Raw genomic sequence first — 27,898 nt, forward strand, 5'->3', positions numbered from 1 at the left:
GGCACAAATCGGCAGGAACCGAAGCGGTGGCTATGGAGCACAGGGTCAGTTTTAGAGATAGGATTTGTTTTCTGGATATGGTCGGTTTAGATATAGGATCTGTTTTGTGGATATGGTCGGTTTTAGAGATAGGATTGAAGGCAAGTTGTGCCCTTGACCACTTTTATTTACCCAATAATGTTCTTTATAATCATTTATTCATGCGTAGGCTTAATTTTAATGGGTCCCAATAGGTCACCATAGTCTGGTTATCTTTTTACCTTGTTTACTCCTGAATTTTGGGGTAGTCGTTGCTATTACTTTACATGTTTTTGGGTGTTGAGATATCTATTACACATGATTATTCTTTATTATTGTTCTGTTTCTGTTCATGATAAGACAACTATGTTAATTGGAACATCGAGCTTAACTTGAGAAACATGTGCCACCACAAGGGTGGAATGGGACGGACTAACTAGGAAAGCTATTGGAGGACTACCTTACCCGATAGGGGCAAGGGTAGTAGGGGAGTAGGCGTGTAGGGAGGTTCCTGGGTTGATTTTGCTACCATGACAGTCATACGAAGGATTCCTGCATTGCTCTTCCTAGAAACTGTAGCGAGTTTTCTGAAGCTAGTGGAACTTTGTAAAAGCCTCGTAGTGGATCCCTAGCCATTCACCTTGGTAGTGTCTAAGGGTCTAGCTAACCCTGGCGAGATGGGATACACGACTTGTGGGTATAGGGTACAACCTCTGCATAGTGTAAAACTAGTATACTAGCCGTGCTCGCGGTCATTAGTAGCTCATGGATCTCGCATGATTAATTTATAGAATTAAATTCAATTTGTTATTTACATCGCATTTATTATTAATTTTGATCTATTATTATTCTGGTTTGGTATTTACTTACATTTAATAACTGCTAATAAAATTTGACCAACTTATTAAAAGCAATGCTCAGATTTAACCCCTATTGTTGATCAGCCTTACACTTTTCATGAACTCACACCGTTAGTAAGTTCATGCACATTATTCCCCATAACTTGTTGAGCTATGATCTTTTGTGAGATTACACTTACGATATATAAACCCCCCACAGGAGAAGAACAGGTGGTTCAGGAGGAGCCGTACAATGAGGAGTACGAGTTGATCTAGGTGGCGTCTCCGAGTCAGCTTTATGGCGCCAAGGATGAACGTTTAGTTCGTTGTATCATTATCATTTATTTTTGTAAGACTTCCACTATGTAATAATAACATTTATGATATCTGTGACATTTATCTTTATGCAGTTTGTCATTATATGTGTTGTTCTTTTTTGGCGCACATATGAGACGTACCCGACTTTTCTTAAATCTGGGTACGACAGTTTGGAATGACTTAAATTATAGAAGCTAGCTTTTCTTCTTTTTCCACTAGCAGCTTAGTGGGGAAGCTCGGGTCAATGAAAGCTCTGCGTTTGGCATCCTAGCTTTTTATGTGGGCGATGTCTTTTGGGACCCATGTTCCATTGATTAACGGAGAATACATCAGCACAGAGAGCACCTTTGGGAAGCTAGAAAAGCCGCGCGACCCGAGCTCACCAGAAAAGCCCGATAGTAGTTGTTTTCTGAAAAGCGCTTCGGTAAGCCGAGAAGTTTTGCGTGTGGGAGCTCTTGGGCTTTTTTTTGACTGAGAAGTTGCCTAATAATCAGTTCCAAACAAGACCTATAGAAAGTAATAAATAGATTTTGGTGTGTTCCCTGCTGCCTATACTATAAAGGCTGGCTGCTAGATTAGAGAGCATCAAAGAATAATACAGTTACCTCATTAAAGGCTTGTTCGGTTATTCCTATCCCATTTGAATTGGATGAGATTAAAAAAAATTATGAAAGATTTTGATTTATTTGGAATTAAAACTCATCCATTCTCACCCCAATCCATATGGATTGAGAGCAAAACGAACAGACCCTAAGGTGAACTATTCTTCGATGGTGGCGCCTATTCAGCCGTCGGCGACGACAGTCCTCCTCTTCGTCCTCGCTACATTCTGCGTTCCTAATCTCGAGCTACTCTCCTCTGCGTACTCCTCATCGACCACCACGCTGCCACAACATTGGGGGGTGGAGGGACTGTTGTATTACCGTAATAACTTTATTTACGCTGTCGAACGATCAGAATAAATCAGAGACATGGACACCAAGAGGCACAGCCGCACAGCCCAACCACCGTATATACTATTATTAAAAAAAATCACGGGAAAATTTTCACAAATGTTTGGTCACACTCAACATGATTGGATGGTTGTGCGCTCAGGTGCAGGTTCGTAAGATGTTGGCTGGCCAGATACGACGTTTTCTGGCGTATGTGTGGGTGCAGTCAAATGGTATTAAAAGGCTAAAATAAAGTTAACGTATATAGTGGTGCAAGATGAGACGGTGTGGTCAACCAATTAGATGGACTGTGAACTCATGAACAATGCAGGTAATTAGCAACTGCATTGGTATAACATGTGAAAATGAATGCAACATTGTAGTTGGCGCGTTGGATACTTTGATCCTTCGACTGCCTTATTGCTGCATGCTTTATCCAACTTCTGTTTGATTCAGTACTGCATGACCTTTGCACACAAAATAGGCCTCCTCACAGTTTAGCACCGGCAAGCCAACGGCTGTAGAAAGCTAGTGCTTCCTGTGGTTTGTACTCAGGAACTGTGTGCCCAGCACCCTGCCAGAGGAACAAAAATTAAGGATAGTTAAAGAAAAGACAACTTGTTTTTTATTTTATTTTTTTTTAATTATCTGGTGGGGTTATTAGTATCATGTTTAATTTGTGAGTCCATGGATTAATTGACAAAAATTTAATCTGAAACTGTGGCACACCTTAATAGTGGCAAAAGTAAGGCCCTTTTCATATCCTTGGGTGTACCTGGGAGCAAAAATACAAACATTTGACTGGAACAAATGGAACATGATAACAAATCATCGAGCTGAATATTTCGTGAAATATATAAATAATGCCAAAGTTTTTGTTGATTATAGTAGTGAATTCATATCGTCCAAGAGCTAGCAATTACTCAACATCGATCTAGGATCGACTAAACGGTTCAAAGATCTTAGGAGGAAATAAAGGGTCAATGCATATATGCTTGTGTTCAGAATCCAGATACATACCCGGCAACTTGTTCGTCGACAATCCACTGTCGCCACGGATCAACGACGGCGTAGCCTAAAGACGCAGTCCATGCTTCAGTCCCGGTGTAAGGTACACACATGTCATGGTCGCCGCTGAAGCAAATCATGCAAAAAAAACAATGATCATGCTAGCTGCCGACATCATGATTCCCATATTATTGCGATTCTGTAGCTAGGTATATATATTGGAAGTACCTGTAGATGAAAGCACGGTAGCCCTGACTCGTGAGGTTCTTGTGATAGATGATCATGCTGCCGGCATCATGATCAAAATCCAGTTTATCCGTGCATAATTCCCAGGGTCCGATTGAACTGACCTAATATATATATGCACATAATCGTTAATTAGAAGGTGGAAATATATAGAATCGATCAATTAGTGCTTGGTGGCATGGTAATCATACTGGTTCGGCATGGATAGCGGATCTGACGCTATTGTTGTTTAGCCACGCTGTCGCAACCTCATCGCTCTTGAAAAAACCAATCAGAAACAACAAGGGCACTACACAATTAAGGAAATTGGAAAATGAGATGAATAATCATGCGTGCTCACCATACACGGAACTCCACTGGAAGTCGAAGCTACATCAGCCGCCAGCTCCTGCCACGACGGAACGCGGCCGTCTCTTACCGGAGCTCTCAAAGGCCACGCCCGTCCGTGCATTCTTGTCCTTACAGGGAGAGGCTTGTTGCTGGTCACGCCGAGGTCTTTGAAACTCTGAGGCAGCTCGCTAGTACTCTGTGCCTGTGGGGTCACTGCTGCTTGTTTGGTATCAGCTGGGGCGTGGTAACATGGCTCAAGGATGTCGTAGATATTTAATCCGTCGATTTCCTACGTACACACGAAAACATATATAGTACATTAATTAACATATATAGAGAAATACTACTGTTTTTTTATTTATTTTTTACTAGCTGGGTACTGGCTATATAGTGTTACACAGCTGGTTTACCTACCGTCTCGACTTTTGACAGCGCCTCGTCGCATTTTGCACTGCTAGAGTTCCAGTAATTCCCTTGACATGCAGTGCTGGCTTCCTACATTTTCGCATAGAGACAAATCGTGGTAAATAATCGCAAGAAACAATAACATGCGAATATCAGAGTGAGGATCACTATCTGATCTGAAATCATCGTATATATACCTTGTATATACTCTCTGAAATGAGAGCCATCCCGTGCGCAAACGGCACAAGAGCATTACCATCAAAGACGGTGTCGCACACACCATTGCCGACCATGTAGCCCTAATTAATTAACATGATATATATGGGAGTACGTACAGAGAACACAAGTTCAACCATTGTGTTATGCATGTATAACGAAAACTAACCTTAAAGTTTATAACTGGCTTCACTCCTTTGTGGATTCCTGTAGAACTAACAGTTAGCTCGTCAGGAACAAGCTAGAGCGTCAAAACAGTTTGCAGGTGAATCAAGGATCCCAAAGCTAGCACGCACCTTTGACGACTTCGCTTGAAAGGGTAGGGACATAAACGCCAGCGTACGACTCTCCGGCTATGTAGAACGGATTTGCCAAGAACTCAGGGTAGAGCTGGAACCACTGCAGGGGGTTCAAAAATTAACACGGAAAGGAAACCGATCAGCGGCAGCCTTCTGTTATTAAAAAGAAAGAAAGAAAGAAAGATTGCACAACACAGTAACTGATAAATTCACCACCAACCAACAACACGAGAGAACGTGTATATGTTTAATTATATTACCTTGAGCAGGAAAGTGTGCGAATCGGCGGCGGTCTTGAAGTCGCCAGTCTCGTAGTCCGAAACGTTGTTTGAGTAGGAAAGCCCGACGCCGGCAGGGGAGTCCAAGTATATCACACTCGACACCTGCGACAAAAACAATGCAAAAAGCACATCACTAGCTGCCTGGCTATAGTTAATTAGTCTCTCGCGGACAGAGACGAGAGGTGCAGTGCAGTGCAGTAGTGTGTCCAACCTTAGACCAGCTATAAGGGTTGAGATGAAGCTTTGGCAGGCTCCCAGCTGACCCTCCTGATGACTCAAAGCTGAATGGCCCTGAATCCAAAAACAGAATCATCATCGGCATGCATGGAGAGTAGTAGTGTATTAGGCATCTCTAGACTGACTTGTTTACTTCACACCTGCTCCATTGCTTTTCTCAATATAGTCCGTAGATATTAACATTTCGAGAAAAAAAGGTATAAAGACGAGATATTTTTTTTAGCATCCATGTGTGCTAAAAAAAAAAGCAAAGACAACAGAAACAGAGAGGACAATCTGAGATGGTGTGAGGATAATCAGGCATTATTATTCGTCTGGCCAGTTAACGTAATTGGGAGCATGTATGTGCAGCAGCGGAGAACCACCAATGCGTATCAGTCTGCTGCTGGGACGACAAAAGTTGAAGCCGCCAGACAATAATCAGGAGTTGATCCGATCAGGAGAATCATCGTGCAACGTAGAGCACCGGCCAGATGGGCAACGAGTGTGGCCGCCAACAATCTCTACTCGACCAAGGGTTCACTTTATTGACAGAGAAAAAATATCAGATATTATGTAACTTTCCATCGACCATTAATTCCATTTGAATAGCGTTGGAGTTCATTGAAGCCCAAAGAAGAAGCTGTTTGCAAAGTGATTAATTAGTGAGCATATTTTAGGCTCACCCGTAGCTATTGCAATATGCCTTTTTCCCCCATGGGCATCTTTGTTCGTCACTACTTGTTCTGGCGTCTAGAATTGAATATCTATGTCCATATACATATAACCCCACGCTAACTAGTAGCTCGTCGTGTCATGCTAAAAACGGAGTAGAGTACTATATGTATATAGCTAGTTTGGTCCTTAACTCGACCATCCTTATTAGTAGAGAGTAACCATATCATACTACATGTGTATATATATAGCAACCCCTAGTGCGTCACTGTGCACTATAACAACCTCCCGCACTAGCTAGAATTTGGGGTGGGCCCCGCGTATCCCCCAAAATCCTCAATTGTTCTACGTCCGGCGTCCGGCCGCCGGTGCGTAGTGGTAGAAAGCAACAGCGCAGCAACCAGACCAGCTCTCGATGATCGGCCGGCCCCACCCACACCGCTATAGATATATTCTTCCGTTCCTCTCTAAGCTAGCTAGAGCTCGGTCATCCATTCCGTTTCCGTCCGTCCACAAACAAGCAACGACGGGGGTTATTCCGGGCAAAAGATAAGAAAAAGGGAACCCGATGGTGACCTGACGACACGCACACACGACGACCAAGATGAGAAAAGAAAGGTAGGGAGCTAGCTAGGGGTCGTCGACGTCGACGTCGACTTCGACGCGACGTACGGACGCCGTAATACGCACGCACCGTACCGTGCTCGTAGACGAAGCCGTCGAAGCTGGAGCAGCCGGGCCCGCCGTTGAGCCAGAGCACGACGGGGTCCCGGGCCGGGTCGCGCTCCGACTCCACCAGGTAGTAGAACAGCCGCCTGCCGTGCCGCTCGTCCACCGTCACGTACCCGGCGTAGTGCTTCGACGGCAGCTGCTGCTTGTTGCCGAACCCCGGGACGCTCGTCACCAGCGCGCCCGGCGGCGCCGCGACGGCGAGGAAGGAGGTCGCCACCACCACCGCCGCCAGCAGCCAGAGGCGGGCTGCTGGTCGAGCGGCGGTAGCAGAGCCGCACGCCATTGCTTGCCGCTGCGGTAGTGTAGTGGATGGGCAGGGCTAGCTCGATTGACGTACCGTCGTCGGCGGAGCTTGCTAGCTAGCTAGCTAGGAGCCTAGGACGGACGGCGGCAATGGCACAGTGACCAGTCGGGATGATTGATACGGCCGGAGGCGTTTAAATACACACACGGTGAGCTGCCGCCCGCCTGCATGCGCCGTTACTATTAGTGAGGGGATTGGATGGTGACGTCGACGATAAAGCCGGTGCGCGCGCGCGCGGCAGTCCTGTTGGAATTCTCACCGTCGCACAGCGCCACAGCCTACCCAGTGCCCAGTGGAGTCGGCCGCCGAACAACGCATGGATATGTTGACTAGTTGACGGACTTAGCGAAAACAGAACTTAGTTAATTAATCTCTTTCTCTCTCTCTCTATATATATGGACGAACTAATGGAAGCCCAGGGCTTCCATTAGTATCGGGAAGCCCCAGCCAATTAGACGCAATCGGTCAGACCGCAGGTTTGTTCGGCGGTTTATGGTCTGATCGAACCACAACGTAAATCATAAGCCAACAGATCGTAAACCCGTGTGTATTTTAGCGTAAAATGGTATACGCGATAAAATCTCGAACGATAACTGAAGCCTCCCGAAAATATCGCCTAGCATGCACGTAAGCAGAAACGCGAGGCATAAATATGTACATACAATGGCGTAACTGGTTAGATATACTTCAGTAAATATAAATCTGTTTCAACAAACCGCGATAAATTCTCTCGAGTTGTTATCACCAGTCCGACAATATCTCCTGGCATGCAGGAACAAACTTTATAGATCGTAATTGACCGAACAAAATAGCGTAAACATTGTACACGGGATTGGTTAGCTCAGGGCATATAAAAAGGAACGTGGCGGCTGATTGTATTGCATTGTTTACAATGGCTGACGGCAGAGAAGAAGAAGCAGGCGATGATAATTCTGCGTCATTGCACATAGCTGCACCAGGTAAATTTGCAATTGAATTATTACTTCAGTTCATAAAATAATTAGACAAATATGATGGCCGGCTTGCAGACACATGCAGTGGTCTACCAGCAGCGCCCACATCAAGAATTATATCTCCAAACTGTGGTGCGAGTCCACGGATAAATATAGTAACACCACCTGCAGAATTACGAGCGCCAGGGGTCAATGATGGCAATACAACAATAATTGAAACAATGGTAGCAGCAAATCAAATGGTGCCTATGAGGACCATTAGTGATCATGAACAAGATACACCTAATATCCTCCGAAGTCATGTAAGTTATTTATCTTTGGTTATGTCAATTATACAATTTATAAAATTAAGACTGTAACTAATATAAAATTAATTGTATTTATGATTATGTTAATTCACAGCCTGAAAGTATTGATCCAACCATGGTGCCTAGGATCGGTATGACATTTGGAAATGTCGATGAGGCATACAATTTTTACAGTCGTTACGCATATGAGGTTGGTTTTCCACTTAAAAAGTATAGGGAGAGAAAGAACTGTAAGTGGTTAAATTGTTCAATGGAGGGTAGAAATACAGAAAGTTAGCTAGTAATCCTAGAATCCGTAATACATCATCGAGGAGAACACAATGCAAGGCTGGTTTGAAACTAAAAAAATCTATGATGACTCAAAAGAAAATATTGTAGCCGTAAGAATCGATCTGGTGCACTTAGAACATAATCATGAATTCATTAAGAAGGATACTGTAAAGAAACACCTACAATGCAACAAAACTCATGATCCTGAGTACATGGAGTTTCTCAGTTCAATGCAGCAAAGCAGAATCCCGCAACACTGTATCATGGACTTCGTGTCTGAGATGCATGGTGGTCCAGAAAACGTACCAATTACAGCAAAGGACATTGCTAATTTGTAAGAATCATTTTCTTTATGTATCTATTATATAAATTTTAAAATCCATTTCAAGTTAATGAGTAATAATTATAATTTTTTGTTGAAATATACAGGAAACAGGCAAAGCAACGAGAAAAGAATGCCAATGATGTGTCTAAGCTTTTGGCTTTTTTTCATTATGCAAAAGGGATAATCCACAATTTTTCTCTGATTTCTAGTTAGACAGCGAAGGAAAAATATTGAGTATTTTTTGGTCTCATGCTAGTCAGCAAGGAGAGTATGTTGATTTTGGGGATGCAGTTACCTTTGATACAACTCATAAGACTAATTTGTATGGAAAACCTCTAGGAATGTTTGTTGGTGCAAACCAACACCTACAATGCACAGTGTTTGGGTTCTCATTATTGGGAGATGAAACTGTTGAAACATTCGAGTGGGTATTTAATGCATTCAAGACATGCATGGGGACTGAAGGACCAAGAGTCATGTTGACAGGTATGATTTATGTAGATATAATAACTATAAACTCGAAGTACATGCAATATAAATTCAATATCTTGTGCGTATTTACAATGCATGTGAGTCTTGTTTTGTTATGTACCATACAATGTTTGCATAAAAATATGCATATAATAATGTCAAACAATGAATATTTACAGATCAAGACCCTGCAATGCCAGTGGCATTACGTCGGGTCTTCCCAAACACAGTCCACAGGTTGTGTCTATGACATGTGCAAAATAGGTACATGCCATTTCTAAATGAGTTGTATGCACGATATGCTGAAGTGGATTTTAAGACAAAATTCCAGTCTATAGTACATCATCCATTGACTGAAATAGAGTTTGAGGCTGCATGGAAATTGTTGATTGATGAATTCAACTTGCATGAAGATGGAACACTTAGAAAATTATATGCAATGCGTAAGGAGTGGATACCTGTTTTTTTCAAACATGACTATTGTGGGCTTATGGTGTCAACGCAACGTAGCGAGAGCATGAACAAACTCGTGAAGAGCGCTCATGTCGATTCAAACACCCCACTTCATGAGTTTGCTAAGCAAATGTTGAAACTACTGCATAGCAGGAAGATGCAAGAAGGAAAGGAAACACTAGGATGTATGGTATGTAATATTATTTATGCATTATACTATTTAGTAGGCTCGCAAGACGTAACTAATTATTTTATATGCAGGGTCAAAAAGAAACCACAACTCTATATATGTTCGAAATTAGGGTTGCAAGGGCATACACCAGGGCTGTGATGAATAGATTCGAGGAGTCAATAAAATACGCTACTGCATATAGGATAACACTTGATCCAGATGGAGGCGCAAATGATTGGTTGGTGCAGCATACATCAAGATCGAAAAGAATCGTGTGGGGGCAACACCAATTCAAAGTGAATGCAGATGTAGAGGCAGGAAAGTTTAAATGTGAATGCAAACAGTGGGAACACACAGGTAAGCAAGAGTTAAGAAATAACGTCGTATTATTTATACGCTAATAAATAAAGCTGAATGTGAAATGTTGCACCCTTGTTTAAATGTAGGACTATTTTGTGTGCATCTAATCCGAACATTCATGCACATTCAACTAGAGAGGATACCTAAGGAATACATTCTACAGCGTTACACATACTCAGCTAAGCAAGATGTGGTATTTTCAAGAGATGACAGGAAAATGAGTGGAAAAGATGGAGAAACAAAATCATATAGGCAAAAAATATTGCTTAAAAAGGCAATGAAGGTAGTAAACCAAGCTAGTATGTCAAAGGCAGGGAGTGATAAGGCTTTGGACACAATGGATGAACTGTTGGAGATGCTTGGGCGTTTAGAGCCAGATATAGGATGTGAAGATGCTGGTGGTGCAACTACTGGAGAGGGCAACCATGTGGGTGTTCTTTTATATAAAATTGTTGAAAATTTTATTCAGAACTTAATTATTGCTAATTGTAAAAAATAAACGTTGCAGGGCGAAGAGGATGATGTTGGAAACGCTGAAGATGAACATGTATCGCAATGTGATAACGAGGAGCATGTGGCAGTACATTCACGACAACAGGTAATATTATGGCAAAAAACAATGTAATTTATGTATAGTGCAAACAAATGGGATGATTTATACATTATTTGTAATATTGACTATAATGCACTAATGAGTAGGATGGAGGCTTAAATATTGATGCACATCATCAATCTGAACTGCAAATGACGCTTGTTGGAAATGATGATTGTGAAGGAACACAATATGGGGATGTTAGAAAGGTATGAAATCTAAATTTATTAAATTGCAGATATTATGTATATTTAATGATAGTAACTATTTATAATTTGACATAACATATGTACCTATAAAAACTTCTTTGTATGGCATGTAGAGACTGGAATATGATGTAGATGGCATAAGCTTATTGCGTCCAATTAATGCAAGGCCAAAGGGAAGGACAATAAAAACTAGTGAACAAAGAGTTCTAAAACTGGGTGCGAAAGGAGAAAAGAAGACTCGAAAGTGCCAAAAATGTGGCATTGCTGATGGACACAACAGTCGAACCTGCTTGTCTGTAGAGGAAAATAGGGTTAAATTGGCTAGCCTTGCCGATAGAAAAAGAGGACGACCGCCTGGGTCTAGAAACAAAAATTCAACAATGGCCCCACAGTGGAATGAGACATCCACATCAAAAAAACATAAACATACTGATTCTGAAGAACATGGTTCGGATGACGATAATTTGGCAGGATTGTAAAACATTTATACATAAATAATGGATGATATTGAAATGTTATGATCATGATACTATTTGATGATTATGAATATTTACGTTAAAAGCTCACTGTATGGAATAGATCTATTAATGCGACGTAATTATTTGTTATGAGCTATGCTACTGATGGATTTGTTTGGCTATATAATCATATATTCACTGCATCTCGTACAGTATTTATGTTGAAAGAATCAAATATCCGGCGAAATGAAGTCAATATGTAGGGGCTGGCGCCAAACGAAAAAACTAAATGAATAAGCGTAAACATGTTCAGTTATATGCATAAACAGTATCAGATTTATGCATAACTGAACAAAGATAGGCAGCACATTAACACTGGATAAACATGCGCATTCAGTAAATAAGTACATAAAACAAAGTAAACATGTTCAGTTATATGCATAAACATTATCGGATTTTTTGCATAGTCAATACAAGGAATTATTGAAAATATTGAACAGAACTGATCAAAGATAAGCAGCACAATGAAGCTGGATAAATAGGCGCATAAAGTAAATAAGTATACAAAAAAGCATAAACATGTTCAGTAATATGCATAAACAGTATCAGGTTTTTGCATAATCAATACAGAGAATAACTGAAAAGACTGCATAAATGAACTTAGAAAGGAAGCACATTGGCACTGGATAATCAGGAACGTACAGTAGATAACGGAATAAAACATCCGATGCATTGAAGAACATCACTGAATAAGATATAAAAACCATAAGACAAATAATAAAGTGCAGAACTATCATATATAAATATAACCATCTAAAACATATCTGGTACGATATATATAAGAGTTTGCTAAGAGCTGCATATGGACATAAGTATTATCTGAATCCTAACATAAGCCAACAGACCAATATTTACATGAACACCATTCAGTGACACTACCCTAAACTAAGCTAGAACTGAGATAACTTGAAGCCACCAAAAGCCATCAGACCATGATGTTCATACTAATATTAAGATAGTAAACTATACTAGGCTACTACTGAGAGAACTTGAATCTATCCAGATGGGAAACCACGTAGCTGTTTCTATTTAGTCGATGGAATATTAGCTAATGCAGTACAAGAGAGCAAATGTCCTCTGAATTATCCTGCAAACAAATATAAGGAAAAGGTGAGTTAGACATAACTATACATACATTATCTCATAACAACAAAAATACTATATATGTATTATGTACCGGATCAATGACTGCATTCATAGCTCCAACCATGTAGTCGTAGTTCTGCATATATCTCATGATAAAGAATCCACAATCATTAGACCCCAATTTCATTGTTGGGCAGTTATTCATGAGTTCAATAGGGTACTTCAAAAAAGCAGGGAGAGCTGATCTTGGTCGAGCATTTTGAATAGCTAGATTGAGCCTACTCATCATTAACCTGGCCCATGAAACCTTCCTATCACCCAAATCTATAGGTATACAATGGTAATTTTTCCAGATAGTCCCACCCATCTCTGGTCCATAAGGGTTGGAATCTAACACATGTATGCGTCCAATCTGAAGATTAACAACATACAATGTCCAATGTCCAGAACATAGCATGGGTACCATTATCTACATGCACACAAAATGGAAATAACATATGTTGAATACACTAAGTGTTGGGGGCCTTCGTCCTCCGAAGGTCCTCAAAAACATGATTTGACAATGTTTTCCAAGTGGATTATGTGAACAGGTACCTTCGGACTCAGAATTACGAACATGAAGTGCGGTCAGGACGAAGCCTGAACCAGACGAAGGACGGGCTGATTACCAAGCTCCACGAAGGATGGTGCACAGCCGAAGCTGTGCGCAGGGAAGCTTCGTCGCGATAGCAGAGAGGGGAACCGACTTAAAGATGAAAAGACTACGTGGACCTTGTCAGATTTCCATAAGTCATTGACAAATGTAATGGACATAAATGTAATTTTACGTGGGCTGCGTCCCGCGTCTATAAATAGATGAACAGTACTCCCGTACTGTTCACGCTGACTTGGCATTTGTTTTTGCGTCACGCTTGTACTTTTTATCTTCTCTCAGGACCGAAGGTACATTTGTAATTTGAAATCATTTCTATTTTTCCATGTTAATAAAATGGAAATGATTCTATGATGATGCTTATATTATATTTCATGCTTTATATGAATCCTTCGTCATTACTTGTTATGTTTACGAAGGTATGTCTCTTATGACCTTCGTCCGAAACTCATTATTTCCCGAAGGGACATAATGCTTCGAAGGACGAAGGACTTTAACACTTAACATTTTTTATGTTGCCTTGTTCTTAACTCTTAGCATTTGAGAACAAGTCCCCAACATTGGCGCCCACCTCCGGTGAACTCACTTCCATTTCCTGAGCTTTTCGACACCTTCGGCAAGCATCAGCTTCGTCATGCTGCCGAAGAAGGCTTCAGCACCAGGGGCTGGCACGCTGCAGCCGCTGGACCCCAATCAAGACGTCCTTTCTCTCAGAGAGGCACGAAGCCAGAAGAGGAAGGCTACCAGTCCAACACATCCGGAGGTTGATCTAGATCAGGAGATTCAGAATCTGGAAATCCTTCAGCAGCAGGTTCAACGCAGGAAGGAGAAGATGGCCAGGCTAGCTGAACTGCAGAGGCAGATAGATGAAGCCTCTGAAGAAGTTCGTCATCTTGCTCAGGATGAGCAACACCGAAGGCCTCAGCATCAAGACCTTCATCAGGAGGGCTTTCACAACGAAGACGACTGGTATGACAATTTCCATCGTGGGAATTTTGTTTTTGATGATACTTCTCCCCTGTCCGCTGAGTTACAGGCTACACCTTGGCCTCCGTCCTACAAGCCGCCTCAGCTCCCCGTATTTGATGGCCATTCAGACCCGAAGCAGTTCTTGATGAGCTACGAAGCAACAGTGTCTTCGTACGGTGGCAATGCTTCAGTCATGGCCAAATCTTTCGTTATGGCTGTCAGAAGTGTTGCTCAAACCTGGTATTCCTCCCTTCGACCAGGAACGATCACTTCATGGCAGAAGCTGAAGGATTTGTTGTTAACCAGTTTTCAAGGATTTCAGACGAAGCCGGTCACTGCTCAGGCTCTGTTCCAGTGCACTCAGGACCACGAAGAATACCTTCAGGCATATGTCCGAAGGTTTCTGCGTCTAAGGGCACAGGCGCCGACAGTGCCCAATGAGATTGTCATTGAGGCCATGATCAAGGGGCTTCGGCCAGGGCCATCAGCGCAGTATTTTGCCAGGAAGCCACCACAAACGCTGGAGAAGCTGCTCCAGAAGATGGATGAATATATTCGAGCTGACAATGATTTTCGCCAAAGAAGGGAGGAGGCCTTCAGATTTTCTGAGATGACCAGGGGCTTCGGAGGAAAATTCTATCCGAAGCATGTCAGATCAATTCATAATTCCAATCAAAATGATGATAAGGGGAACCAGCAGCAAAGGCCACAGTACTCCTCACAGACTTCGGGGCAACAGCAAAGCTCCTTTCGACCACCAGCTCCAAGAGGCAGAGGCGCCAGGTGCTTCGGTGGAAGATTCGGGGATCAACCCAGAAGAATATTTTGCTTATTCTGTGGTGAAAACAAAGGTCATACTACCAGGATGTGTCATGTTACCATTCAGAAGCAAAAAGAGATAGCCGAAGCTGCCGCGCAACAGGCTCAGCCGAAGCAGGTCATGCACACTGCTTCGTATCATTCGCCCTACATCCCAGAATATGTGGGCAACCATCCTGTAGTCTCTGCTGCTTCGGCAAGTCAGCCTTCAGCTTCCTGGCAACAGCCCCCGCCTCCACCCCCGTTGCAACAAGGCCAGCAGCCAGAAGGGAGCCAATATGCTCCACATCAAAGGGACTTCAGAGAACAGTCCGAAGCTCGCACGGTCAACAGCACCGTGCCAGAGTCAAAACACATCTATTGACAAATATCCTACCTTAATAGCAATCTTTTTCATTCAGTTTTATTTTTTCTAATAAAGGACATTGTTTAGGTTTCATGTAATTAGTTTCGTTGATTCCTACAAGAAAAATATGTTTTCTTCACAGGTTTGTGATAATAAAAAGGACCTTCGGACTATCGAAAATCCTTCGAAGCAACAAAAAGTCGTTCTAAGGAACGCAGAGTAAGTCTGACGAAGTCACAAAAAGTCGTTCCGAAGGGAGCGCAGTGTATGTTTTCTGCTCCAAAGTCGTTCCAAAAGGAATGCAGAGCATACAGCGAAAAGTCAACGCTGATACCGCCTAAGTAAAAGGCGAAGAAGCTCCAAAGACGTTCCTAAGGGAATGCAGAGCTTATACCGCCTAAGTAAAAGGCGAAGAAGTTCCAAAGACGTTCCTAAGGGGATGCAGAACTTACAGCGAAAAATAAACGCTGATTCCGCTGAAGTAAAAGGCGAAGAAGCTCCTAAGGGAGGCTTATAATGAAAAAGTCAGTATTGATACAAAAGATTGTGCTCCATTGCAGGAATGTGTGTATCTTCGGCACAAAATATCATTTTGCATAACATAACATCATCACATCATTTTGCATAGCATAATCATCATACATCATGCTGCATGTGGCACAAGAAGGGGGCATGTTATCGATCTTCGGAAAATGCTTTGAAAAGGGGCAAATCATGCCAAGTTACAGGGAGAAACAATATTGATTTTCGAGGTATAGCTTCGGAGATTATTTTTACGAAGCTTGGATATTTCTTATCAGAACACTATGGATATTGTCGTGATAAATGATAAATTCTTCTTCACGAAGCATGAAAAGAAGGGAAGGTGTTTTTTCGTCGAAGACTCAAAAATGGTACGTGTTTAAAGTTTCATGCATCGTAAAGAATTGAATCATAAAACAAGTATATTACATACAGGATTACAGAATATTACACAAATCATATATCAAATGTTTTTTGCAATAGCACTTAGTCTTCCCTAAGTACTATCTCTGCAGCTTCGTTCAGCAGTCGATCGACAACCTGATCCATGATAGCTTCGGCCATCTTTTTAATTTCGTCGTCATCTTTAGGCTGAGGGCCCGAAGATGCTTGAGTAGGATCTGAGTGAGGACGGGACACGACTACATTACTATTACAAATCGCAAACAGATCTTAAAAGCCTAAAGATTACAACACGGTAAAAACTATTATTTAGTACCTAATTGACCTTCGGGCTCTGTGCTCTTTTTAGCAGCCTTAGCCACTTCTCTAGCATCATGGATGCCCTTTTCACTTCTCTGAATAATTTCTCTTGCCATTTCTCGGCCACCGTTATCCCAGATATCAGTAAAAAACTTTCCACCAATTATGCTAGCTTCGGCCGAGGGATCTTTTGTATCTTCAAAGGACAAAGCAGCTTCGGACTGTGCTAAAATTTTCACATGCTCACAGCCCTTCTTCTCTAAAATGGTGGCAATCCCTCTGGCGCCAGAGAAGGCACATATATCTCCTCGGCTATTTAAAATTTCTTCGAAGGCTTCAGCTTCGTGGTCAATCCATTCAATGACACTTTCGGGTTTGCCCCTCAAAAAATTTTCTTCACTTGAGAATGCGCCGACTTTGGCGAAGCTAGCCTTTAATTTTTTAACACAATCTACAGATTTATTGTAGCATTTCTTTTTGGACGAACGAAGCTCTTCAACAGTCACTTCTAGATGATCTGCCCATTGATCGCTGAGTTCACGCTTTGTTTCTTCAAGTATACGTTCTTCTTTGGCTCTGGCCAGTTGTTTCCGAAGGTCTTCAATTTCGCGTTTCTGAGCTTCAGCTTGACTTTTGAAAGCAGCTTCGTCCTCCTTTATTTTATCTATCAATGAGTATAATATTTTGTCTTTTTCGAGACCTTCGTTCCTCAGTTCAGTTACTTCGGAACGAAGGTTGCTCAGGGCTATAGTACATCCTTCGTCCTCAGCATCTTTCTGTGCTCTGAGGGCATTGCTGAGTATCAGGCCCTGCAGACAGGAATATGTCTGTGTCAATAGTTTTAAACAAACGGAAAATTTTGAATTCAACAAAAATATAAGAATTCCATTTGTCGCACCTTTAAACTGTTGTAAGCTAGGCTGTCAGCCAGATCGTTCTTTGACAGCACCGAAAGTCCGTCTTCTAAAGTTGGAAATCCGAAGCTTCTGCTCATCTCCCGACAGACAGAAATCTCCTTGCTGTCGGGGAGGCAATACAAGAAATCTTCTTCTCCACTGCCATTAAATATCAACGCCCCCTTTGGATATTTCAACTTTTGGGCATAGTGTTGGGCCTCTTGTTCTTCTTTTTCTGTTAATTTTTTCCCCGAAGCATGACGAAAAATATAATCACGAATTTTGGATGCTTCGGGGGTAACAACACCAGTTCCTTCAGCAAAAGTTGGCTTTGTTATTTTTTCTGCCTCACTTTCCAAGGTTTTTGCCTTTGAGGGCCCTGAGGGCCCAGCTTCGGCTTCAGTATCTTGCTCTGGAGCTTTAGAACCCGAAGCTTCGACTGTTGTTTCAGGAGTGACGGCAGCCTTCTTCGGAGGGGTGCTTGAAGATTTGATCGTTTCCAGCACATCTAGCACATTAGCCATTCTCCTTCTTTTCGGAGTCACTGCTGGCACTTTTTGATTACTTACTGTTTCAATGTTTGCCACAGGACTCAAAACTTCTGATGTTTTGGAGTCCTCGGTTGCTTCCTTTACCTCTTCCATTTTTTCTGTGAATGGCGCTTCGGCCTTCTCTTTCGTTTCTGGTAACAAAATTTTTGATTGCTCCAATTTTGTCTTCGTTGGTATTTCGGCTGTTTCTGTGACTTCTGGCAGCAAAGTTGGCTCGGCTGGTTTTTCAGCTTCGGTGGCCGAAGAAGTCTCTCCGGCAAACTCAGGCACCGAAGCTGGTTCAATATAACGCGGTCGATAAGTAAGAACCTTTATCTTTTTCCTTTTCGGTTCTGGCTCGCTAGGAGCAGCTGCAGTTTCTTCTTTTGCAGAGGTTGTATTTTTTCTCTTCTGCCTTCGAATGGGGTAGCAATAGTCAGGGTAGACAAACCCGATGGCATCAAATACCCGATTCAGCCTTTTCTTTTTTCGGCCTCCGAAGGCTGCTGACATTGCAGTATCTTCGGCCTTCGAGTATGTCCCAAGCAGCTCATCACTTAAATTGTCAATGCTTTTCAACCACTCATCGTCTGGCTCAATAAATTTATCTTCAAATTTAAAAGTGTACTTAAACCTGACAAGTCCACCTTCGTCGGCCTCTTTAACGGTTTCTTGTGGCATTCCCCATTTCTCCGCAAGCGGCCACACCCTGAAGGCAATATGCTCTTGTACTAAGTCCCTTGTTCCTATAAAAGAGCAGACAACGCCGAAGGCTCTTTGGCACTCTTCGGCGGCTTCGTTCATTTCAACCTTCGGCCTCCGAAGGCCGAAGCTTTGCCAAATAGGACGCATAATTATACCTTTGATGTCTTCTCGTGCTGATAAGTCATTCTTCACATAAAACCATTCTGTCATCCAATCCCCGGGCCATCTCTTCCGAAAGGTTGGTACGGGACAGCTTGCCCCGGACCGAGAGACGAAGCTGTAGCAGCCAAAGTTGTTATGGTACTGTTCTTTGCCCCAAGGCTTTGTTTCATATAATAATTCATGAACATTACAGAAGCTTCTTGCGTCAGGCTTCAGACCTTGGCTTCTCGCGGCCCACACGAAGATATTTAGCCTTATAATTGCCTCGGGAGTAAGTTGATGAAGATAGACTTCGAAGATTTTCAACACCTCCACGATGAAGCTGCTCAAGGGGAATCGCAATCCAGCTTTCAAAAAGCTTCGATACACCACAACTTCATTTTCTTCAGGGTGTGGACAAGTTTTTTCCCCTTCGTCCGCCCTCACAATGGACAGATCCCGGAAATACCTTCCTCTCATATTAACAAGATGATTCTCTTTGATAGTTGATTTACCATAAACTGAATGGCTTGGTCGCCAGGGGCGATCTTCGGAGTCTTCGCCACCGCTGTCCACATCATAACTTTCACTGTCACCAGTATCTTCAGACAGCCCTTCCAGAATTTCCCTGGTGATCTTTTCTGTGTTGGTCTTCGACATTGCTATAAGAAACCCTAAGTTCTTCTCTTCATCAAGACTCAGCTTCATCTCAGCAGCAGCCTTCTTAGCAGCTTCAGACATCTTCGGAAACACTAAAAAACTGTTTTTAAAAGCCGAAGCTTCAAAGCTAAAAACTTAGCAGATCACAGTGCACAAGAGCTAAAAAATGAGTGAGCAGGAGTGGTTGGCCAGAAAGCGTGCAAAATAAGTTTGCGGTATGGCCGTATTTATACGCTTGATGCGTTGAAAGTTGAAAGACCCCACTTGTCATTGAATGTTGCTATTCTAGCAAAGGGAAGGTGTTTTTTCGGACCTTCGGCATAAAGCCTTCGTTCATATCGCAATCTGAATTTATTATTTCAAACAAATTAATATTGCGAGGGGCTACTGTTGGGGGCCTTCGTCCTCCGAAGGTCCTCAAAAACATGATTTGACAATGTTTTCCAAGTGGATTATGTGAACAGGTACCTTCGGACTCAGAATTACGAACATGAAGTGCGGTCAGGACGAAGCCTGAACCAGACGAAGGACGGGCTGATTACCAAGCTCCACGAAGGATGGTGCACAGCCGAAGCTGTGCGCAGGGAAGCTTCGTCGCGATAGCAGAGAGGGGAACCGACTTAAAGATGAAAAGACTACGTGGACCTTGTCAGATTTCCATAAGTCATTGACAAATGTAATGGACATAAATGTAATTTTACGTGGGCTGCGTCCCGCGTCTATAAATAGATGAACAGTACTCCCGTACTGTTCACGCTGACTTGGCATTTGTTTTTGCGTCACGCTTGTACTTTTTATCTTCTCTCAGGACCGAAGGTACATTTGTAATTTGAAATCATTTCTATTTTTCCATGTTAATAAAATGGAAATGATTCTATGATGATGCTTATATTATATTTCATGCTTTATATGAATCCTTCGTCATTACTTGTTATGTTTACGAAGGTATGTCTCTTATGACCTTCGTCCGAAACTCATTATTTCCCGAAGGGACATAATGCTTCGAAGGACGAAGGACTTTAACACTTAACATTTTTTATGTTGCCTTGTTCTTAACTCTTAGCATTTGAGAACAAGTCCCCAACACTAAGGTTGATATGGATGATTGGATTAAAATTTAAATGCAGCAAAATGAGGTGAGAGTGTGAAGGGTGAAGGAACAGAAATTAACTGATTTGTAGTCATCCAGCTGCTTGAAAGAAGGCAGTGTCTTCAATAGGTAACTCTCCAAAACTGAAGGGTCAAATGGACGAGGAGACTTACTATGTTGCTCCTGCTCCTCAAAGTTCAATATAGCCTAATAGGATAGAGAAGTATTATGTAATTTCCATTAAAGATATGCATTTAAAAAAGAGGTATAAATGTAGAAGTCATACCCCAACATTAACATCTAGAATGAGCTGGTGAGCATTGAGTGGAGGAATATGTTTAGACCAGTCATCGCAGACACACTCAATGAAACATTGCATAAACACGTTGTCGAGACATGCGCCATCAGCAAAAGATTGTTGTATGTCACAACAATTGGCGCGATGTTCACCAAAGTCAATTATATTTCTACATAAGAAAAGATTGAACATACAACAATAGAAACACATGTTATTTGTATAAATGAGATATAAAATTACATAATATATATGAAACTTGACCATTGAATTGAAGGTACTATATGGGAATAATGAGATACAAAATTACATAATATGCAACTTGACCACCCTCTCTCAGACATAATAATGGGAATTCTAGTATTTCAATTTTCTGTTTTTCTCTTTTATGTAAACTTGTTGTTTTTGACTTTTGATTGTCTGGCACAGCCTGCTGTTGGAGCTGACAGAAGGAAAGTGGATGCTCAAGGTAATGTTCTATAGAAGCTACAACTCAAAGTTCAGTCATGTGTATAGCTATTTTCCTTTCGCTTCTATTCAATGCTAAATATTTGGGTACAAAGATTGAATAAAACTTAATAGTATCAATACCATTGCCACGATGTTGTTCAATCAGAATTAAAAAAATTAAAAATTATGCCAAGTCAAACAAATTGAAAATTATGTACCTGTCCAATTCAATGAACTTAGAACACAAGTATGCCCGAAGAGCGCGAGCACATTCTAATTCAGATAAGAAGAGACCTGGTGCAGAAACACTCCCAATAGGAGTCTTGTCAAATACTGGTCCAGAATCATTGTCAACTGTGACACCTACCACTGTCTGACCTTGCTGCACAAAAAATATGAAGTATACGTTAATCATAATATGTAAACATGAAATGCAAGATATCAAGACAGAAAAGATATATAAGTAAAGCTTAAATACTAACAGTATTTGGTGTAACAGATTCATCGGCCCAAAGAACCTCATCAATCAATTCTCCAAATGTAGCAGCTAGATTGGAATGCTTTGTACCAATAGTATTCAAACATTGCTTGATAGAGGCAAATATTTTGCCAACCTCTAAGTCATAATCAATCAACGTAGCTTGGAACTTCTGGCGTTGATGTACAGGAAGCATCTGAATCTTATTTGCCATCAAGTCTTGCATAAGAGGGAGTTGGATGATTATATTGGGAAGTCGATCATGTTGATTTGGGTCTTCATCAAAAGTTTCTGGCCTCATAGGAAACTGAAGTAAAAAAAGATAATAATGATATGATAAGTATGGTAAAGCAACAGACAAACAAAGATCATAGTGGGTATATGACCTAACCTCAATCTGGCAAGTAGTTGGCGATTTTGAGACGTAACATGTCTCACTGCTGCTACGAAACTGATGAAACAGAATCAAAATTAATAATTATGTATATGGATTGACACATGGCATGAATTGATATCGTTATATGACTACTAAAATCAAGATGTGTATTCCAACTAAGAAAGAAAAGAAGACCACAAACTATATTTCAAACCATCCAGCCATGCATACTGCAAGTTTCAGCTTCCATATACAAGGATAGCAATCCTGACACCTCTTATTTATCAGGACATTGTAAATGTAATTTAGATTTGATAGGGAGCCATATTATAGTAAACGCAAGCAAACATTTCGACATGAATATATACTTTCAGTGGCTGTTTGCTTGGGATCCCTAGGAAACCTGCCAGGCATATTATAGTGAACGCAAGCAAACATTTCGACATGAATATATACTTTTAGTGGCTGTTTGCTTGGGATCCCTAGGAAACCTGCCAGGCACAAGTAGTGCTCCCAGGCGCACAATTTCATCTGCTTGGGGTCATGATCAATGCCTGGCAGATCCCAATCAAACAGACAAATAGTCCCTCACCACACCCATTTGCAGTACTGTTCATGGCTCGATTTTGATCAGAATATTTACTTTACAAAGAAAATGCAAGAATGCGCAATAACAGCCAGTAAGATGAGTCAAGCAAATCCATGCAGTAGTAGTAGAGGGTAATTATATAATATCTAAGGCAAAGTTAATCATAAATGGTGCTCCCAAAAATTATTACTTTGGATCAACTTGGTAACCCAACCATAGAGTTATTTTTTCAGAAAGGGCTACTTAATCTTTTATAACTTGTACTATGTCAGGTTTGAGTGTAAAGACATAATGCACATTTTGGGTTCAAAGGTACATGCTAACTAATAGGCTACGAAACTAATGAAACAGAATCAAAATTAATAATTGTGTATATGGATTGACGCATGGCATGAATTGATATCGTTATATGACTACTAAAATAATTGGTTTGTAACTAGTTGTAAATAACATTGTTATAAAGAACAGGAAAAATATGATAGAAGAAATGAAGACTCACAGGGCAAACACCAAATGGTTCACCACCCTGGCGAGGCTTCCGCTTATCGGCCATTGACAATGCCCTTATAATATTCTTATTAAAATACTTTATGCGTGGAGTGCCATTTTTGTTGTTTGGAGCAGCAGCATGATGCAAATGATCCAAATAATACAGCTACATAATATAAATATTTCATGAGAGTCATATACAAATGAACGTAAACACATAATATGTCTATGTATTTTCAAATTGCAAATGAATAATCTAATAAAAGATTTGACAAATTAATTTTGAAACTTACAAGAACAATGATGGAACAGCCATATATCGTCGCCGACACATTGTTAATGCTCCTGTTGTGCCATCTCTGGGCAGCCTCACATAAGTCACTAAAAATTAGATGGCACCAATCAATTTGAGGGAATCGCTCCATTTCTTCTGTAAGTACAACCTCATTGAAAGAAATAGACCAGCTAGCTGTTGGGAATAGCAGCCGGTTGAAGAGAATGAGAAAAAAACATCTGATAGAAAGATCATCATCCTGGCCTAGCCTCAATCTGTCTTGGAGCTTTGAAATAACAAACTCATCCTTGCTAATATTCAATGAGGCCCGAAGTGTTGCCGCAGCGTTCGCTTCATTAATATTAAGGGGCTTTCCACCACCCAAATTTGGAAGACCCAATATCTGATGGACAGTCTGCTTGGTGATTTTGAGTTCTTTGTCTGGACCAATACGAAGAGTCATGTCCCTGGGGTCTAGCTTCTGCATGAGCCAACAAAGAAGTGTTCGACATCCAATTGCATCAATTGTCATGTCAAGAATACTAGAAAATCCTTTTCTGACTATAGCTTGACGTTGCCTTTCATTCAATATCTGAATGGACGCAAGAACATCTCCTGGGTTGCATCTGATGTTGAGCTTCTTAAATGAAAAGGTAGATAGATGGATAAATATGTGAATACTTAAATATCACAATTTATGCTTTCTTATTTATACAAAGTTCCTTGTACTATGACTGTTTTGTATTAATGAGCTAATGTAATGTAGAAAGCTATAACTTTCAGCACATAAGATATGTATTGAGATTAGATGCATGATTAAAATATTGGAAACGATTAATTTCTGCAATGTTGTAAACTCACCTGCGTCTTATTTGGGGCATCCATTGAGATATTGCACTTCTTTTTGGGTGGCTCAAAGTCATCATCATCATCCACATTAGGCATAGCAATGTTTTTAGCAGCAACTGCAACACCCGTCTTTCTATGCTGCGGAGGATCACCATCAGACGGCGTATTTGTAGGGTCTGCCATGTCAGTCGAGCATGGAATGTCAACACTGAAACATTCTTGACTTGACTCAATGATTAAACGCTTCGGATTGGTTGGGGGTCGATCAACCTTCCGCATTATTGAAGCAGCAGCCTGCAAAAGAACAATGTAAAACATATGCGCTTCATTGAGTTAGAACAACATATACACCAATGATTATACGAACTAATTGAAAAAATGTCATTAATTGTGTTTTATGACCCTAACGAAATAAATGTCAACACAGTCAAACATCAAAAAAATTATATCATTGCATTATAAAAATTGCCATATACATATATGCAAACCAACAGACTGATAATAGAAACAATATTTACTCAAGAAAAATGTATATTTATGCAATATTAGTAGTTAATAAGCATCAACATAAATATGTATATATGACTAAATAAACATGCAAACAGATGTTCAAATATTATTTCTTTTTCCTTTATTTTTCCCCTTCTTCTAAACTGAGTGTATTGCCCTTGGTCCCCATCACATCTGTTCGTTCGTTTCTTGACAGGAAATAAAATAGTTTTTGCATTCCTGAAAAGTGTAAATCTGTGATAGTTTTAAAACCATGTAGTACATTTGTGCATAAAAGAATGTTGCAGATGTTGGATTGATCCATCAAGTAGTATATTTGTTTCTAATTCTCAATACTGAAAATATATCAGTTTATGGAGGTGAAATATTGAAATTAAAACGTGACTAACTATTGTGAATTCAATGTATTGGTGGGATCTGCTCTTGATGTTGGCATATACTATCCACACGGTGAAGTGAAGAAACAAACGTACAGATGTGAATTGCCAATTAAGCTACACCCTATTACGGTAGAGACATTAGAAAAATTTGGCGGCGCCGAATGCTATCAAGAAACGAACGAACAAATGTGATGGGGATTGGGGGCAATACAGTAAGTTTAGGAGAAGGGAAAAATAAAGGAAAATGAAATAATAAAAAGAGGTGAGAATACTATTTTAAAGAGTAATAGCACTTGTAAATACTACTATAGAGAAGGTCACATTAAAAATACTATAAGGGAGAAACCTGTTAAAACAAGTGTTATAATAGAAAAAAACTCGGTATTTTTTGTAAATGATTATGTCAGCAAGACCTATGTGAGCAAAAAACAGGTGTTCGCAAAAATTCGCAGCGCCATAAGCACATATGGCCAAGTCACCGCAAGCTAGTCATTTGCTTTCAGCTAGTTTGGATTGGTTTGATTTGTGGCTGTTAGCTATGTGCTAAGATCGGTTTATGATTGTTGAGTGATTAGTTTGGTTTGCTAGAACCGCCTCTATGTTGAAAAAAATGCAGAACAGAGGATAAAAAATGAATTGTATCTTGTTGTTCAGAGCCACTAAAGAGGGCAAACACACCATTCTCATCCCTGCCTTTTCTTTCTCTGTGGATAGATGGCAGGTTTCTCTCTTTCTCTGTGGTTTATGGTCGATTTAGTTCCATTTTGGGTGTTGAACATATATGTTCATATAGCTGCAGCACAAAAGATAAATGTAGGCAGTGCTTATTAGTTTACTAATGTTATGAAGTAGTGGTTTATGATTGTTGAGTGATTAATTTGGACATGATTGATGACCATATTTATGTGAAAAATATGATCCAGTAAGTATATAAAAAGTGAAATGCATTACAGTTTATTTGAATAATATATAGTAGCATGAAGTCATGCGCAGCACACTTGTTTCCTCATCAAAATATCAACCCTACTTCATAAAGGAATGTATAATTCACAACATTGCATATATCTTCACCCACAGAATTTGAGCATACAATGAGTCTAAAACAACAGGTCCGTGAACCTTTATCAAAGCTAAAGGCTCTATGATAAACAACTGAACCATAATCGCACAAGAACAGTAAGATTAATGAAGACCGTTGGTGGGCATGTAAAATACCTATGGGACGCGGTGGCGGAGGATTGACAGCAGCGGCCGGCTCGACGACACTGTCAACGGCGGCGCCGATTAGGGTTGAGTTCGCGCGGAGACAAATGAAGGTGATTCACACTGCCGGAAGGGGGGAAGGAGATTAGGAAGTTGCATTGTAAAGCATAAATTTAAAAAATCAACTCGAGCACCTTGGAATCCGGACGACATAGCGACCGCGGACGTGAGCCAATGTGACGTGGGGCGCGCAAGATTGACAACGGCAGCGGCTCGACGATGCTGTCAACGGCGGCGACGATTAATGTAGGGCGTGCGGTGGTGGAGGACGGCGAAACGCGCTGGCGGCGGCGGATGAACAAGAATCGCCCTGGCGACCCCTGAAGAAACGCGGCGAGTCGGCCAGGAAGGTTGACCGCGCGGGGGTTAGGGTATAGAAATGTTTGACCGCGTGGGAAGTGGAGTAGTGGGCCAATTCCTTTATTTCTGGAACATGGGTCGGCTGAAGTAGTTATGCTAAATCACTATTATGTATAAACGGAAGAATGGAATAGCGTAAACATGTGTTGACTAAGGAAGATATGGTTGACCACGTGGAAAGTGGGCCTAAGCCGCTATTTCTGGAACGAGGGCTCGCGGTTGTTACTCTGTTTACGCTAAAATGGGTTTACGTTTACGCTAAATCAGTTCGCTTGCGTAAAAAGTGATCGGACGTGGGCTGGGGCTCTCTACAGTTATATAGAGCCCAGGGCTCTTAATAGATAAACTATATATATATATATATATAGTATTTAGAGCCCTGGGCTCTATTTAACTACAGGAAGCCCTGACCAGGTGTGCAGACCGCACTGGAGCCCTGAGCTTATTGTACCTACATGTGCTTACGCTAAATTATAATACGAGTTATGCTGATGTGTGTATCAGTTTATGCAAATATAGTCTGTGCATATTACGTGAATCGGGCCCACGCCGTCACTATAAAAACACCCCCACGCCGCCAGAGATTAGGTTTTAGCGGCGGCGGCGGTTCCCTCGGGCGTGTAAGGAGGCGCCCGTGAGTAGGAGAGCCCCGGCCGCCGCGGCGCTCTCCAGCCGGCGGATTGGCGGTCGTGGAGGGGGCGCGAGGAGGAGCCTCAGCGTCCGCGTCGGTACAGCTTCAGGAGGCACCGGTCGGGCACAGCGGAGTGGGCGGCGGTGGTGCTGTTCATGGTGCTTGCGGTCGTGGTGCTGCTGGGCGCCGTGGCCGTCCTTGTGGTGGTGCTGCTGCTGCAGCCCCGCGTGTCGTACGTGGCGGTGTGGGCGGGCTGGCGGTGCTCTGCGCCTACCCGTTCCACGTGCCCGCCAGGGGCGTCCTCTCGCTGGCGTACGTGGCGCGCGCGCAGGGCGCCCCGCTGGGCGACGCCGGCAGCGCCGCCATGGAGTCTGCGCTCCGCGACG

At 41.6% G+C, this 27,898-nt stretch overlaps 2 protein-coding genes across 3 annotated transcripts; both read right to left on the bottom strand.

Annotated features, from left to right (window-relative positions):
• Positions 1 to 2,338: 2,338 nt before the first annotated feature.
• LOC100282964 (serine carboxypeptidase 1) lies at positions 2,339 to 7,172 on the bottom strand. 2 transcript variants are annotated; one of them, XM_035965858.1, is made up of 14 exons: positions 7,079 to 7,164; positions 6,483 to 6,983; positions 5,104 to 5,183; positions 4,872 to 4,994; positions 4,609 to 4,711; positions 4,482 to 4,519; positions 4,294 to 4,395; positions 4,106 to 4,186; positions 3,702 to 3,980; positions 3,553 to 3,618; positions 3,344 to 3,465; positions 3,128 to 3,241; positions 2,837 to 2,882; positions 2,339 to 2,681 (listed from the first exon to the last, which is right to left on the bottom strand). In XM_035965858.1, exons 2-14 carry the CDS (start codon positions 6,796 to 6,798, stop codon positions 2,598 to 2,600), a joined length of 1,554 nt encoding a protein of 517 aa, XP_035821751.1. In that variant the 5' UTR covers positions 6,799 to 6,983; positions 7,079 to 7,164; the 3' UTR covers positions 2,339 to 2,597. The 2 variants fall into 2 exon arrangements, with proteins under 2 accessions (XP_035821751.1, NP_001149341.2); NM_001155869.2 differs by having other exon boundaries at positions 2,435 to 2,681; positions 6,483 to 7,172.
• Positions 7,173 to 12,498: 5,326 nt separating this feature from the next.
• On the bottom strand, positions 12,499 to 27,878 carry LOC103650606 (uncharacterized). Its single transcript, XM_020550908.1, has 12 exons — positions 27,800 to 27,878; positions 24,639 to 24,662; positions 24,381 to 24,544; positions 23,539 to 24,000; positions 23,256 to 23,411; positions 22,183 to 22,242; positions 21,796 to 22,098; positions 21,532 to 21,695; positions 20,855 to 21,035; positions 20,650 to 20,775; positions 12,628 to 13,005; positions 12,499 to 12,537 (listed from the first exon to the last, which is right to left on the bottom strand). The coding sequence occupies exons 1-12, from the start codon at positions 27,876 to 27,878 to the stop codon at positions 12,499 to 12,501; spliced, it is 2,136 nt and encodes a 711-aa protein (XP_020406497.1).
• Positions 27,879 to 27,898: the final 20 nt, after the last annotated feature.

Source organism: Zea mays, chromosome 3 (genome assembly GCF_902167145.1).
Source record: "Zea mays cultivar B73 chromosome 3, Zm-B73-REFERENCE-NAM-5.0, whole genome shotgun sequence".
Lineage (NCBI taxonomy): Eukaryota > Viridiplantae > Streptophyta > Magnoliopsida > Poales > Poaceae > Zea > Zea mays.

What these genes read in the sequence shown, in the direction of transcription:
- LOC103650606 (XM_020550908.1), bottom strand. Translation starts at nt 27,878, where the DNA reads ATGGCGGCGCTGCCGGCGTCGCCCAGCGGGGCGCCCTGCGCGCGCGCC. An exon ending in ATGCCCCAAATAAGACGCAG is followed by an intron (nt 24,001 to 24,380) that starts GTGAGTTTACAA and finishes TGGCTCATGCAG; the next exon opens with AAGCTAGACCCCAGGGACAT. An exon ending in AAGTTCATTGAATTGGACAG is followed by an intron (nt 21,036 to 21,531) that starts GTACATAATTTT and finishes TTTCTTATGTAG; the next exon opens with AAATATAATTGACTTTGGTG.
- LOC100282964 (XM_035965858.1), bottom strand. Translation starts at nt 6,798, where the DNA reads ATGGCGTGCGGCTCTGCTACCGCCGCTCGACCAGCAGCCCGCCTCTGG. An exon ending in CGCTGTCAAAAGTCGAGACG is followed by an intron (nt 3,981 to 4,105) that starts GTAGGTAAACCA and finishes GTGTGTACGTAG; the next exon opens with GAAATCGACGGATTAAATAT. An exon ending in TACCGTGCTTTCATCTACAG is followed by an intron (nt 3,242 to 3,343) that starts GTACTTCCAATA and finishes GATTTGCTTCAG; the next exon opens with CGGCGACCATGACATGTGTG.